Source organism: Sitophilus oryzae, unplaced genomic scaffold, assembly GCF_002938485.1.
Source record: "Sitophilus oryzae breed Bouriz unplaced genomic scaffold, Soryzae_2.0 scaffold_684_pilon_pilon, whole genome shotgun sequence".
Lineage (NCBI taxonomy): Eukaryota > Metazoa > Arthropoda > Insecta > Coleoptera > Curculionidae > Sitophilus > Sitophilus oryzae.
Window position 1 is genome coordinate 2,862,902 of NW_022147289.1, and position 14,018 is coordinate 2,876,919.

At 34.5% G+C, this 14,018-nt stretch overlaps 1 protein-coding gene across 1 annotated transcript in view; it reads right to left on the reverse strand.

Annotated features, from left to right (window-relative positions):
• The window catches only part of LOC115888124, a 41,190-nt gene that overhangs the window by 23,316 nt on the left and 3,856 nt on the right, over positions 1-14,018 (reverse strand). The window contains exons 4-6 of the mRNA XM_030907709.1: positions 11,608-11,833; positions 7,414-7,734; positions 5,440-5,645 (exon numbers count right to left, since the gene is read on the reverse strand). Of these exons, the coding sequence (XP_030763569.1) occupies positions 5,440-5,645; positions 7,414-7,734; positions 11,608-11,833 (753 nt within the window). The remainder of the gene's footprint in view (positions 1-5,439; positions 5,646-7,413; positions 7,735-11,607; positions 11,834-14,018) is intronic.

Genomic DNA, 14,018 nt, shown 5'->3' on the forward strand with positions numbered 1-14,018 from the left:
CTGAAAAGAATTTAAAATTTCCTTTCAAAAAATATAGCACACTTGATATTTTGTTATAATCTCCTTCGAAATACAGAATTTTTAAAAGTTCGCCACTTTTAACTAGTAGGCTTTGGACCCCTTATTGATGATATGCCCTTAATGGAACTCGAAAACATATTTTTCCAGCAAGACGACGCGCGACGCACCGCCTCTGAACGCTCAAATTTTTGCAGCCAATTTCAAGAATAATTGAATAGCTAACCAAGATCCCAGCCGTTGGCCGTCGAGGCCGCCTGACTTAGTGCCCATGGATCTAATCCTATGGATATATTTGAGGAAGAATAAAGGTTCCTTATTCTTCCGTATAATCTAGACAAGAATTAGAAATACTTAGCAGTTATGAGAGGGTATCTTTCACCCCCACTGAAATGGGTAACCATTTAACCCCCACATGAATTCCGCGAGAAATGTTCAAAAACTGCCCCGTCTGTCCATAAAAGAAGACGGTCGATATGTCGAACACCTGTAGTAAAATCTCATGTCTTGGTTTGCTATTTATTTTTATTGTTATTAGATATAGTTTAAATGTGTTGATGTTGGTTAAATATATTTTAAATTGTTATAAAATTCTGCATCTCTCATAGCAAATGTTATTTTCGCTTTAATTGATGCTCACAGCTAGAATTTTGTTGCATTACAGCCGGTGCCGTTCAAAGCCTATACTTATTTAAAGCGGGCGAATTTTTATATACTCTATATCTCTTTGATTGTGTGTACATACTAGGTATGGAAAATTATTAGTGATATAATTATTTTTTAGAAAAAAAAAGATATATAAGAAGATAACCAGCTGGTATTAAAAAAGATGTGATAATCCTTGAATCACTTCAGTTAACACAGGTAGTTTATGGTACTAATAATGCAATTAAAATAATGTATTATTACTAAAATATAATATTAATCCCTGATTTATAATAAAAATAAATATAATCTCTGATTTTACTATTAATGAAGTAATTATTAAGAGTTTTTATAATTTTCACGTATTTCATACTATATTTCTCAGTCAAAATGTTGTGAAATAGGAAATATGTAATTTCCTACCAGGTTTAATTGATTACTGTGTAGATAAATTTACTTAAATAGTTTATTTAATAGGAATTTATAATGTCTAAATGTATAACTAAAACGCTTGAATTATTCGTAATATCAATGTGGTGACTCTCAAAAGTGGCTCACTCATATAACTTTTTTTTTATTTTTTCAGATAAAAGCTCGAGATTTGGTTGTTAGTATATGACATAAATTAGGAATGATTGACGTATTCAGTTGTTGGGTGACCAAACCAAACCACACCCTCGGTTTTTTTTTACTTTATTCGATTGAAAATGACACTCTGAATAGAATGAAATGAACAAGAAACGGTATAGCCGGATTAATATGGGAAATCTGCCCCCGCGGTTTTTTTGACTCGCACCAAAGAATATTATAGGTATCGTAGTAGAATTATCTTTGCTCGAACTCAAGGAATCGATTTGGTGTCGAATCAAAAAATTCACCTAAATTTTTAGCTCTTTAACTCAAACGGTTTTCGAGATTTAAAAAAAAATGTTTTTTCAATTTTATTTTTATTTTTATCGTAAAATTCAAAATGAATTACTGATAATTTTTTTTAATTCCTAGAAATCAAGACAAGAGAAAAAATTATATGATCATGATTCTTAAACGAAAAGCCGAATCATGATCATATAGAATTAGAATTTAGAATAAGTGGGAGGGGGGTTAATCTCTGCGACCTTAGAGATCTATTGTGTCCCCCTTTCTTGAGTTATAACTCATCATACAGTCCCAGGACTTCCTACGGAGACCCGTGTCCTTCACAGTCGAGGAGCTACGACCCAGGCCGGGTAGACGAAACGGTAGCTTGTGTCGCCTGTTGGGTTTAGAGGTAGGAGGTAGGCTCCCGACCCTTGGAGGAGGTGGTAACTTGTATGCCACTTGCGGAGGATGGTCTCACGCAAGTGTCAGCCACTTCTCCTGTAGTTCTCTTTGGGTTTGGCCCCTTGGAACTTTCATTGTTACTGTTCCCAGTGTTGCTAGGGGGTTTCCCCACAGCTTCACCGCTGATGTTTTTATTACTATTATTACCAGATTTCATAGTGTTCCCATGAGTCGCTAGGGACAGTCGGTCCACTTCTACAGAGCCCCGCATGTAGAAGTAAGGGGTAAAATACAATGGGGTGCCCCCCGATGCCCCAAGGTTGAGGCTGTCCGTAGCCCCGCCCGGTACCGTTATATGTCTTGGTGCAATTCCCTGGCCACGACACTACAGTCAGGGACAAGACGGTGAGTGAGATGCTTCTTAGACCAAGCCAAGTGGTAGGGGGGATTCCCCCCAGCACCTGACCAGGAGCTTCCCCACCAACGACAAGGTCTTGCATCTCCTAGGGGAAGTTGATGATCATATAACTTTTTCATGTCTCAGACTAAGAATTAGAAAAAAAATCATTAATTAATTTTGAATTTTACTATAAAAATAAAAATAAATTGAAAAAACAGTTTTTTTTTGAAAATCTCGAAAACCGTTTGAGTTAAAGAGCTAAAAATTTAGGTGAATTATTTTGATTCGACATCAAATCGATCCCCTGAGTGCGAGTCAGAAAAGTCGCGCACTGATAAAAAAGATAGACTTGAACCAAAGTCGTCATCGTTCTTGAAAAAAAAATTTAGTGGCAAGAGAATTTATTTTAGCGTAAAAGTAAATATTTTGCCTGAAGAAAAACTCTCTTAACTCAAGAAAACTTGTTCTCTTGAAAAATTCGAAAATTTCTCTTGAATCTATTTTCATTCAACCAAGTGCAAGTTACTTTGTTTTAGAATAAGTGGGAGGGGGGTTAATCTCTGCGACTTTAGAGATCTATTGTGTCCCCCTTTCTTGAGTTATAACTCATCATACAGTCCCAGGACTTCCTACGGAGACCCGTGTCCATCACAGTCGAGGAGCTACGACCCAGGCCGGGTAGACGAAACGGTAGCTTGTGTCGCCTGTTGGGTTTAGAGGTAGGAGGTAGGCTCCCGACCCTTGGAGGAGGTGGTAGCTTGTATGCCACTTGCGGAGGATGGTCTCACGCAAGTGTCAGCCACCTCTCCTGTAGTTCTCTTTGGGTTTGGCCCCTTGGAACTTTCATTGTTACTGTTCCCAGTGTCGCTAGGGGGTTTCCCCACAGCTTCACCGGTGATGTTTTTATTACTATTATTACCAGATCTCATAGTGTTCCTATGAGTCGCTAGGGACAGTCGGTCCACTTCTACAGAGCCCCGCATGTAGAAGTAAGGGGTAAAATACAATGGGGTGCCCCCCGGTGCCCCAAGGTTGAGGCTGTCCGTAGCCCCGCCCGGTATCGTTATATGTCTTGGTGCAATTCCCTGGCCACGACACTACAGTCAGGGACAAGACGATGAGTGAGATGCTTCTTAGACCAAGCCAAGTGCTAGAGGGGATTCCCCCCAGCACCTGACCAAGAGCTTCCCCACCAACGACAAGGTCTTGCATCTCCTAGGGGAAGCATCTCCTAGGGGAAGTGCATCTCCTAGGGGAAGCTTTATTGTTTTAAGATAATAACAAAAATACTCTAGGAAGTACTTCATTCAAGAAACATGGCCATTTTTCCAATAGCTAAATACTCTTTTGATGAAAAATAATAACGACACGCAAAGACGATGACGATGGACGGTATATACAATCAGTCGGCAGTTCGATCAGTCTCACGTCGCATTTCATACACATCATAGTGTGCACGGGTTTTGTTGCTTGGAATTTTCCACTTGGAATTTTGCATAATTTGCTTTTTAAACGCATATCGTATAACAAATTAGTGATCGTTATTAACATGCATTTGACATTTTTTATGGACAAATTTTAGGATATATGGATTCTTTAAAGGAGTTTCTGAAAAAATGGAAATTAGAGCATTTATTTGCTATATCTGAAGGTAAGAGACATTTACCTAATGCATCTGTATAGATAATGCATAGATAGAATAAGAATATAGGTATCGATTTTTTTATGCAAATAATTACAAATCGTGATGTAACATTTTTTTGTAATTTGTAGAGTGATGAACCACCCAAAAAAATACCAAGGAGTGAAGAAGCAGAAATAACTATCTACTATTATCTGATAGTCAAGCAGCGTTAAAGGCGATCAACTCAGTATCAATCAATTCGAAATTGGTCAAAGAATGCATAGAGAAGCTGAATAAATTAGCCAAAGAAAACAAAGTCCTCCTACACTGGGTGCCTGCTCACCAAGGGATAGAAGGCAATGAAAAAGCAAATAATCTAGCTAGGAAAGCAGCGAACACTCCACTAACTGAACCAGAACCGTTCTGCTTTCCAAGTGGTAACCAACTCAAGGCGGAACTCAAGAACTTGGAAGATTCCATCCGCAACCTGGAATGGAAATTTTCCAATGGTCTAAGACACTCGAAGAAGTTTCTGAGGGCTTATGATGAAGAAAAATCACAGATCTTCCTGGGTCTGAGTAAGAACAATCTTCGGATTGTCACGGGGTTTTTAACAGGACACTGTCTCCTCAACGAACACCTCAGTAGATTGAAACTAAGAAGAAACGGCGAATGCAGATTCTGTGGGGAAGATGGGGAAACACCAGTACACCTCATCACTGAGTGCGCCGAGAAGACAACCATTCGTGCCATGAATTTTGGTACGACTGATATTGGAGATGGAGAACTACCCTCTATAAAACCGTCCCAGATACTGGCTTTTGTCAAAGCCCTCGGACTGTATGATGAGTTATGATTCAAGAAAGGGTGACACAATGGATCTGTAAGGTCGAAGTGATTAACCCCCCTCCCACTCATTCTAAATTCTAAAAAAAAAAAATCTACTATCGAGGAAAATAATATCACTTTACTTACTACAAACTAGGAAAACTTAAATTTATCAGAAAATAACATATACGTAATATGCCTGTATATGATGTATTGACTTCTCTTAGATCAAAATAAATTTTAGTTGAGTCAATGGTATTCGCTATTGGTTTAAGAAAAGTGTCTTTTTAATCAAGAAATGTCCCTTTTCAATCAAGAATTTTTGCATGAATCAAAGAGACTATTGTTCTTGTAGCAAGAACTTCTTTGCATATTAATTTTGGGTCAAGAGTGAAATACTTATTTGGACAGATAGATTCTTCAATTCTCTAAAGTAATTTTTTAAAGCTTATGAAAAGATAGTTAATGCTTTGGGCAAAGAAACGTCGTTCTTGGCCCTATTGAAAAGTGCCAATCTTTTGGGTCAAAGTCATATTTATTTCGACTGAGAGATCCTTTTTTTCAGTGCGGGACAGATTTCCCATACTAACCCGGCTATACCCTTTAGAAACATTTAAATAAGAGATAATATTCAAAATTATAAATTCAAGAATAATATTCTTACTTTAAATCCATAAGTATTATTTATCCAATGAACTTCAAATAATGCGTAAGATCCATAGGTTGGTATGTGCGGGTACTCAAATAGGTTTAAAGCTTGGAAAAGTTGTCCCAAGTTGTTTTCGTGTGCAGAATATAGATAAATCTTCGTTTCAGTGCTGTTTTCAATTTTCTTTTGTGTATCTTTTAAGATTTTCTCAATGAAATAACCTGAAAATTTGAAATTAATTGTTAGAAGTTCTAAATATATTAATAATGAAGAAGAAATTAAAAAAATGCAAAACTGATAAAACAACTACAACTACAAAAATATGTTTTTTTTAAATTTAACCGATTTTTTAATAAGTAAGTAATAATTTTTTAGAAGTGGACTGGGAACCAGAGATGCTTTGTTCTCGATACAGGTTTTAGTCCAAAAATGCCTCGATCAGCAGACAAGTGCCTTCACATGTTTCATAGATTATGAGAAGGCATTTGATAACGTGAAACACGATAAGCTGATACATTTACTAAAGCGGATTGGGTTAAATGGCAAAGACATCAGAATCATTAGAAACTTATATTGGAATCAGTCAGCTTGTCAGCTTATATAAAAATCGGAAATATGTCAACAACCGATATAGAAATTCTTAAAGGCGTCAGACAAGGATGTATATTATCGCCACTTCTGTTTAATTTATACTCTGAATCGATATTCCAGGAGGCGTTGGAAGATTTAGAAGTGGGAATAAAGGTGAATGGTAAACCTATTAATAACATCCGATATGCTGACGATAAGGTGCTCCTAGCTAGCAATGAGAAAAATTTGCAGTGCCTGGTCGACAGAGTTAGCAATATTAGTCAGAGTCATGGTCTTAAATAAACATAAACAAAACAAAAGTTATGATTATCAGCAAACTAAATATTGAAAATATCAGGATACAAGTAGAAGATCAAACTATAAAAAGAGTAAGAAGATGTAAGTACTTGGGTTGCGGAGAAGGAGAAGGTTGAAGGAGAAGGAGAAGGAGAAGGAGAAGGAGAAGGAGAAGGAGAAGGAGAAGGAGAAGGAGAAGGAGAAGGAGAAGGAGAAGGAGAAGGAGAAGGAGAAGGAGAAGGAGAAGGAGAAGGAGAAGGAGAAGGAGAAGGAGAAGGAGAAGGAGAAGGAGAAGGAGAAGGAGAAGGAGAAGGAGAAGGAGAAGGAGAAGGAGAAGGAGAAGGAGAAGGAGAAGGAGAAGGAGAGAAGGAGAAGGAGAAGGAGAAGGAGAAGGAGAAGGAGAAGGAGAAGGAGAAGGAGAAGGAGAAAGGAGAAGGAGAAGGAGAAGGAGAAGGAGAAGGAGAAGGAAGGGAGAAGGAGAAGGAGAAGGAGAAGGAGAAGGAGAAGGAGAAGGAGAAGGAGAAGGAGAAGGAGAAGGAGAAGGAGAAGGAGAAGGAGAAGGAGAAGGAGAAGGAGAAGGAGAAGGAGAAGGAGAAGGAGAAGGAGAAGGAGAAGGAGAAGGAGAAGGAGAAGGAGAAGGAGAAGGAGAAGGAGAAGGAGAAGGAGAAGGAGAAGGAGAAGGAGAAGGAGAAGGAGAAGGAGAAGGAGAAGGAGAAGGAGAAGGAGAAGGAGAAGGAGAAGGAGAAGGAGAAGGAGAAGGAGAAGGAGAAGGAGAAGGAGAAGGAGAAGGAGAAGGAGAAGGAGAAGGAGAAGGAGAAGGAGAAGGAGAAGGAGAAGGAGAAGGAGAAGGAGAAGGAGAAGGAGAAGGAGAAGAAGAAGAAGAAGAAGAAGAAGAAGAAGAAGAAGAAGAAGAAGAAGAAGAAGAAGACTTAAGTCAGCTTTCGAAAAAAGACTTCAGTTTTCTGTGAACTTGCAGCCCTGGTTGGTGGTCAGTAAAAAAATCATAAAAATATATTCAGCGGATTAAAAGATGTCACAAAAACGGCACAAATTATAATTTATAATGACCCATTTCGAATATCTGTGAGGGTATTAAGCAAGAAAAAAAAAATAGTTATATACCTGCTGCCATTTTTGTCAAGTTGGTAGTCTTGGTGTATATTTCATACTGCTTAAAAGAAACCTCGTTGATTAAATCCGGCCATACCCTCGCTGTCCAGTTGGGCAGTGTCAGTCCATATTCTTCTTCAGTCGACAGGCCAAAATAAACGTTGTAAACGTCTTCGAAGGATGTTATGTTTAAACCGGAATTTTCTGCTATGTAATTGAACTCAGTGGCGTACTGACTTAAATCCGCTTGTACTTCGGGGCTTTGCAGTACTTCGGCGTATTGCTCGACGTAGGTAGGACAAGAGATGCCGTAAAGAACTGCGTCATCTTTTTCTGTAAAGTATAGAAAATACGATTATTATAGTTTTAGTATTTGTCAATGTACAAAAAAGTAACTTTATTTTGAACATCCAGTAAGATTTAACTGAAACATTTTTTTATTTATGCTTTTTAGGCAATAAAATTTGTGTATTAATGATATGTATTTAAATTCTATATTAAAATTTGCGGCCGAGGCGTAGCCGAGACCCAGAAAGATCAACTTTACGGCCTTGGTACACAAATAACTATTTCCAAAGTCCCCATCTGTCAATTATACTGAGTATTTTTTTACTTAAAGAAGAGAGTCCTTCAGTTTAGAGAGAGGACTTATTATTATTTACTTATTCTGTTAATTTTATTCCCCTTAAAAATATTTTCAGTAGCAACAAATTATCACCTTAAAAATATTATCAGTTAGCAACAAATATTCTTGTTATTAATTATAAAATTATTATAGCATACGTAGATTAGTAATTAGTAAATAATTATATATATTTTCTTAGTGTCCAATAAACATTATATCAAAAATAAGAAAAATAATGTTTAATTTATAATATGTGTTTATGGAAAAATTTTCACGAAAATTTTTGCTTGTAATAATATATAACGAAAAACAAAATTATCGCATTATAATTAAGGAAAATGCAACTAAAAAATACATTTTCTGATAAAACTGGTTAAAAACTATAATTATTATAGAGTTAAGTATCTAGATATATCTAGTTCTAATCATATATTACCTACAATATTAAAGTTAAATGCATTAAAAACCACTAAATATTGAATATGTGGTGGTTAGTGGTTCTTATATTTATGAGTAAGTATTAAACTGTATTTCTATTATTAGAATTGGGTAAAATACAGTATACAGGATGTATTCAACAGAGCTGCATGTTCATAGAAACTTAAGTCTTTTTTTGATTTAAATCATTAAGTCATTTGATTTTAAGTCATTTTTCGAAACCTGACTTAAGACTTAAAATTTAAATCTTTTTCAAAATGACTTGAAATAGAAAACGATTAAAGTCTTTTCTAGGTCGGATTTTTATATAAATATAAATTCTTAAGAGCAGTAATCCTTTTTAAACTGTTAGGCGGTAGCTACAAAATAAGCAGCAGTTTCAAATACAGGGTGTCTCAGAAATAAGTCCAAATATTTTAACTGGTAGTATAGTTCACCCCCAGAAACACGTCTATGAGGTCTTTTTCGCGAAAAAAATTTTTTTGGAAATTTGTTTAGTTTTTAGGTAAAAAACATAATTTCTTGATAATATGAAAACATAGGTATTAGATTAAATTTTCATAAAAAAACAAAATTTTCCATAGCAAAAAAGTTAGAGCGATTTGTTAAAAATGCATATTTTTGAAAAACACCCCGTAACTCGGAAACGGTAACAGATATCGATATGCGGTTTTCACCATCATGTTTTTGACAAAAATTAAGCTCCAGACACCGATATTAGTTTTTGTCTATCTCATATAGAAAAGGGTGTTTCCATTTAAAAGCGTCGAATTTGACCCACCCCAATACCTGAGATAAAATTATAAATAATAATTCTGTTTATCACATTAACATTTCTGTATATTTTTTTCTAGTTAAAAATGTCTAGCAAATGAAAAAAATCTTGTTAAACCTGAGACAATGTATATAGTTTCTGTATTTTCCTTTTATAATTGACTTGAGCAAATAAAAATTACGATTTTCTGCTACTGTCACAATGCAATTCTTAAATTATTGGTAATTAAGTAAATAATCAAAGCTCGTACCTGCGTGTCCATAATTCACGTGATTATGGTTTTGAATTTACAGTGTTATTTTTAATTAAGTTCAATGATTAGGTAGATTGACATGTTTATCCTAGAAGATGAATGAATATTGGCCAATAATTATAGATGTTTTAAAAAACGATATAAAGTAACCTTATGAGCTTTTTTGCTATACAGAGTGGTTCGGTGATGCATAGAAGAAGATTATAGAGAAAATGAGGAATAAGAACAGAATGGTTTTAGAGCAGGAAGGTCGTGTACAGATAACGCGCTTTGTTTAAAACAAGTTATAGACAAAAGATCGTCAAGAAACTTGGACACACATATAACATTTGTTGACTTATCGACAGCATACGACACTGTCCCAATATCCAGACTATGGAGAGTACTGGAATAATCTACCATTAACCATACATATATAACAGCTCTTAAGGAACTATATAACGATGCAAAATCAAAAATAAATTTAGGAAAAGAGTTTAAAGAAATGTTTATAACCAATAAAGGCCTACGTCAAAGTTGTGTTGCATCTCCCCTACTCTCTTTAAAATATACGTTGCAGTCGCTTTAAAAAATTGGAAAAGAAAGATCCGTAATCTGGGCATAGAGATTGACAATGCATGTTTGTTCAGACTTCAATTCGCAGACGATCAAAAAATAATAGTCGCCAATGACAAAGGTGATATGCAATATAAGAAAACTTATTGAACAATACGGAGAATAGGGCTTCACAGTGTTAACATAGACAAAACAAAATATCTATGTATAGGCGTACTAGAAGGATATTTGAACTTGGACAACGGTCAAGAAATTATTCAATGTCCAAATATGGAGCAAATCAATAACAAAGCGAAGAAAATTTAATATATATGAGACCACGATAAAGAGCAGCCTCCTATATGGAGCCGAAACATGGAGAATAACTGAGAAATACAAGAAGAGGACAGAGGCCGTAGAAACGGATGCCATTCGAAGATCAATGGGAATTTCCAGACAACAACGAATAAGAAATAATACCATAAAACAACAAATGGGTATAGATGGCACAGTAACACAGGGGATATAGAGAGAAAGCAGCTGATCTGGTATGGACAGGTAGAGCGAATGAAGAATACAAAATGGCCTAAGAAAATAATCAATTGGCAACCAAAGGGCAGAAAAAAAACAAGGAAGACCGAAACTGGAATGACAAAAAATCGTACACAAAGCGATGAGTGAAAGAAACCTGTCAACAGAGGATTGTACCAATAGAACAGGCTGGAACTTGGGTATCGGACAACGTAGAAAAACGTTTGAAACCTAATAATATATATATGGAAATATAAAACCCGGTATGTGTGTGTGGGGAGGGGGGATGGAAACTACTTTAATTTCTTTATTTCTTTCTGAATTAACATAAGCTTATATCGTCTTGATTATGCTAACTCTAAGTAGACTGATAACACTCTTGGAACATTATAAACGGGAATTAAGATGCCATAATTCCCTCTGCCTTTTGATCACCATGAAATACAATAGAGAGTTTGAGTAATAATATAAAATGAAAATGGATACTCATTTAAATACTCTAATCATTAATGTAAACTCTCTATATCATTAATGTCACGTATAATAAATTTACAAAAGAATAATAATTTTAACATACAATATTTTTCTGTCCCAGTCAATGAAGGAAATTTTTATATTCCTTTTTGATAAATTGATTCATTTTTAGATGGAAGTAACGCTTTTCGTGCTTCTTCAGTTTTTTTTTAATATTAACTCCATTTTAATGGAAAGTTACTGGAATGCGTGCCGAATTCATACAAAAGGCGTATTTTTTTGACAGAAAACAGAACTCGATTGATAACAACCGTCAATATAGAATAGTAACTTGGCAAAAAATAAAGTTCCTACCAGCAGCGTTAATACAAATACCTGAAGATTAATAAATGCAACATTTGTGTCGTTTTAAAATGCTAAAAAATATACTAAATTCAGTAAGAAATAAAATTATCTATCTACTACGGGAATTAAAAAGTGTAACCTCGAGCAATTAGGCCCTCGGGACAGAAAATTTGCCCTCGGTATTTAACAGCCTTATAATTCCCTTGATACATTAATAACTTTTTTGTTTACCTGGTATATAATTATAGGGAATAGGTTGCCAGTTTAACTCTCCATCCCATACCATCCTGCATTTGGGTGGGAACAGACTAGCCAGTACCAACAACAAAGACATTTTGGTCCTATTCCTGTCCGTACTTCTCGATTCTATGATATCGGGTTGGTAATATTGCCCTAAGAAATTATCATATCGTTCCCTTAGGGCTGATCCAATCGAATACTCTCTTCGCTTTCCAGACTGCAATAAATTTTAGACTATTAACAAATTACATATTTTTAGTTTAATAACAAATTATACCGGGTGTTTCAAAACCATGTGCCATCTCTCGTGGGGAGATTCCTCACGTAAAAACAAGATTTATTTTTCATATCAACATAGGTCCGATTCTGCTTTGTTTCGTAGCTACAGGGTGTTAAAGTGTTAATAATTTTTAGATTTATTATAATTTTCATCCAAGTACTTCTAGTGATTCAAGTGAAATTTTGAGGGTAAAAGTTACTATAAGTGCTACATATTTTAATGCTAAAAAAGTGTCGATAAACTCAGGGACGTGCATATGGGTTATCATTGGAATATTTTTCAAATAAAAACTTGTGCGCCACTGACTTTTTTTCTTTTGATATTAGAACTGTGTAGGCCGTGAAATGCCAAATAAAAGTTACCTCTTGATATTTTGTCAAATTCGGCCGCCTTGATGAGATAAACGCAATTAAATTAATCACAATTAATAAAATTAAAATTAAAATAAAATTAATAAATTATATATTTTACGTTTTAAATTTATTATTCAATATTATTACTATCAGTTCAATTTACAGCAATTTCAAATTAAAAAAAATAATGGTATTTAAGATAATTAGAAAAAACCTAATTTCAAAAACTTTTAACATCCTGTAACTCTAAAACCATACATTTCCATACCCACGTTTATAGGAACTTTTTTTCATATGTTTGGATCAATGCAAATTAATAAAATTGCGTTTATCTCATCAAGGAGGCCGAAATCGACAAAATATCAAGAGACAACTTTTAATCGGCGGTTTTAAACTGTTTACACTCTTTCGCTGAAGTCAAAAAAGTGAAAAAAGTCAGTGGCGTACATGCTTTTTTTTAAATATTCCAGTGATAACCCATATACACGTCACTGGTGAATATGTCGACCCATTTTTAGCATTAAAATATGTCACATTTATAGTAACTTTTACCTTCAAAATTTCATTCGAAACGCTAAAAGTACTTGTAAGAAAATTACAATAAATCGAAAAAATATTAAGATTTTAACACCCTGTAGCTACGAAAGAAAGCAGAATCGGACCTATGTTGATATGAGAAATAAATCTTATTTTTACCTGAGGAATCTCCCTACGAGAGATGGCACATGTTTTTTGACACACCCTGTATAATTTTTCTTTGACAGGCAATTTTTAGTTTTACGAAATTTAAATAATTTTTAGAATATAGGGTGTTGAATCTAAAGTCGTATTGCAAATAGCTTTAATCGAGAGACCTGATTGTGAAACATCCCAAGTAGCAAATTTTATTTTATAAAGGTTGTATAAACAGCTATGTGATAATTTTTATAGGATACCTCAATTCACATAACGTGCTATATGACAGTAATATGATGAGCTTTACAACCAAAAAAGGCCCATTTTTATACAACCGTTTAGTAGTATAGAAGTTCTATAAAAAGGGTATACAACTCTTATGCAACTATTTTACACAGCATTATATGACTATTATAAAACTAGTTTTATTGTGTATTACGTGGTCACATCTAAGAAACAGAACAATAAAAACACATGATCATTTAGCGAGGTACAAGAGTATTTTATTTTTTACCGAAGAATATTAGGAGCAAATTATATTTTAAGCGTGTCGTAAAATGAATCTAGAGGATGTGGATTGTTAAAAAGGAGACTTTACTCGACAATGAAAATGGCGGGTAGAGCCAGAAGGTACAACAAATATGTAATATAAAAAATCATTAATAGGGTTTGAAAAGTAGGGACAATTTTTGTTGCGCCGAAAATTTTACTGCTAGATTATAGGTATGTATTTGGCAAAAAATTAAAGCGCTTTAATTTCGATTAAGATTTACATATAAATTTAAACAATAAAATAATATAACATTTTCAAAAATTCTTGTTTTTAATTTAATTAAACACTTTATTACTGTTATGTGGGAATCTTATCACAAAATAGTTCTCAAAAATAACATTTTCCAATGTATTTTGATGTTTTTAATTTTGCTTCATATAATGGCGGCCATAGGACATACAAAAGTTCTGCCTTAAGCATGGCGAATTATAATGCAACCATTTTATTATAAATGAATCCCTTAAATAAGTCTTTGTTGTAAAATAAAACGGTATAGAATAAATATTTATCATTACGCAGAATTTCCAGGCACTATAGAACT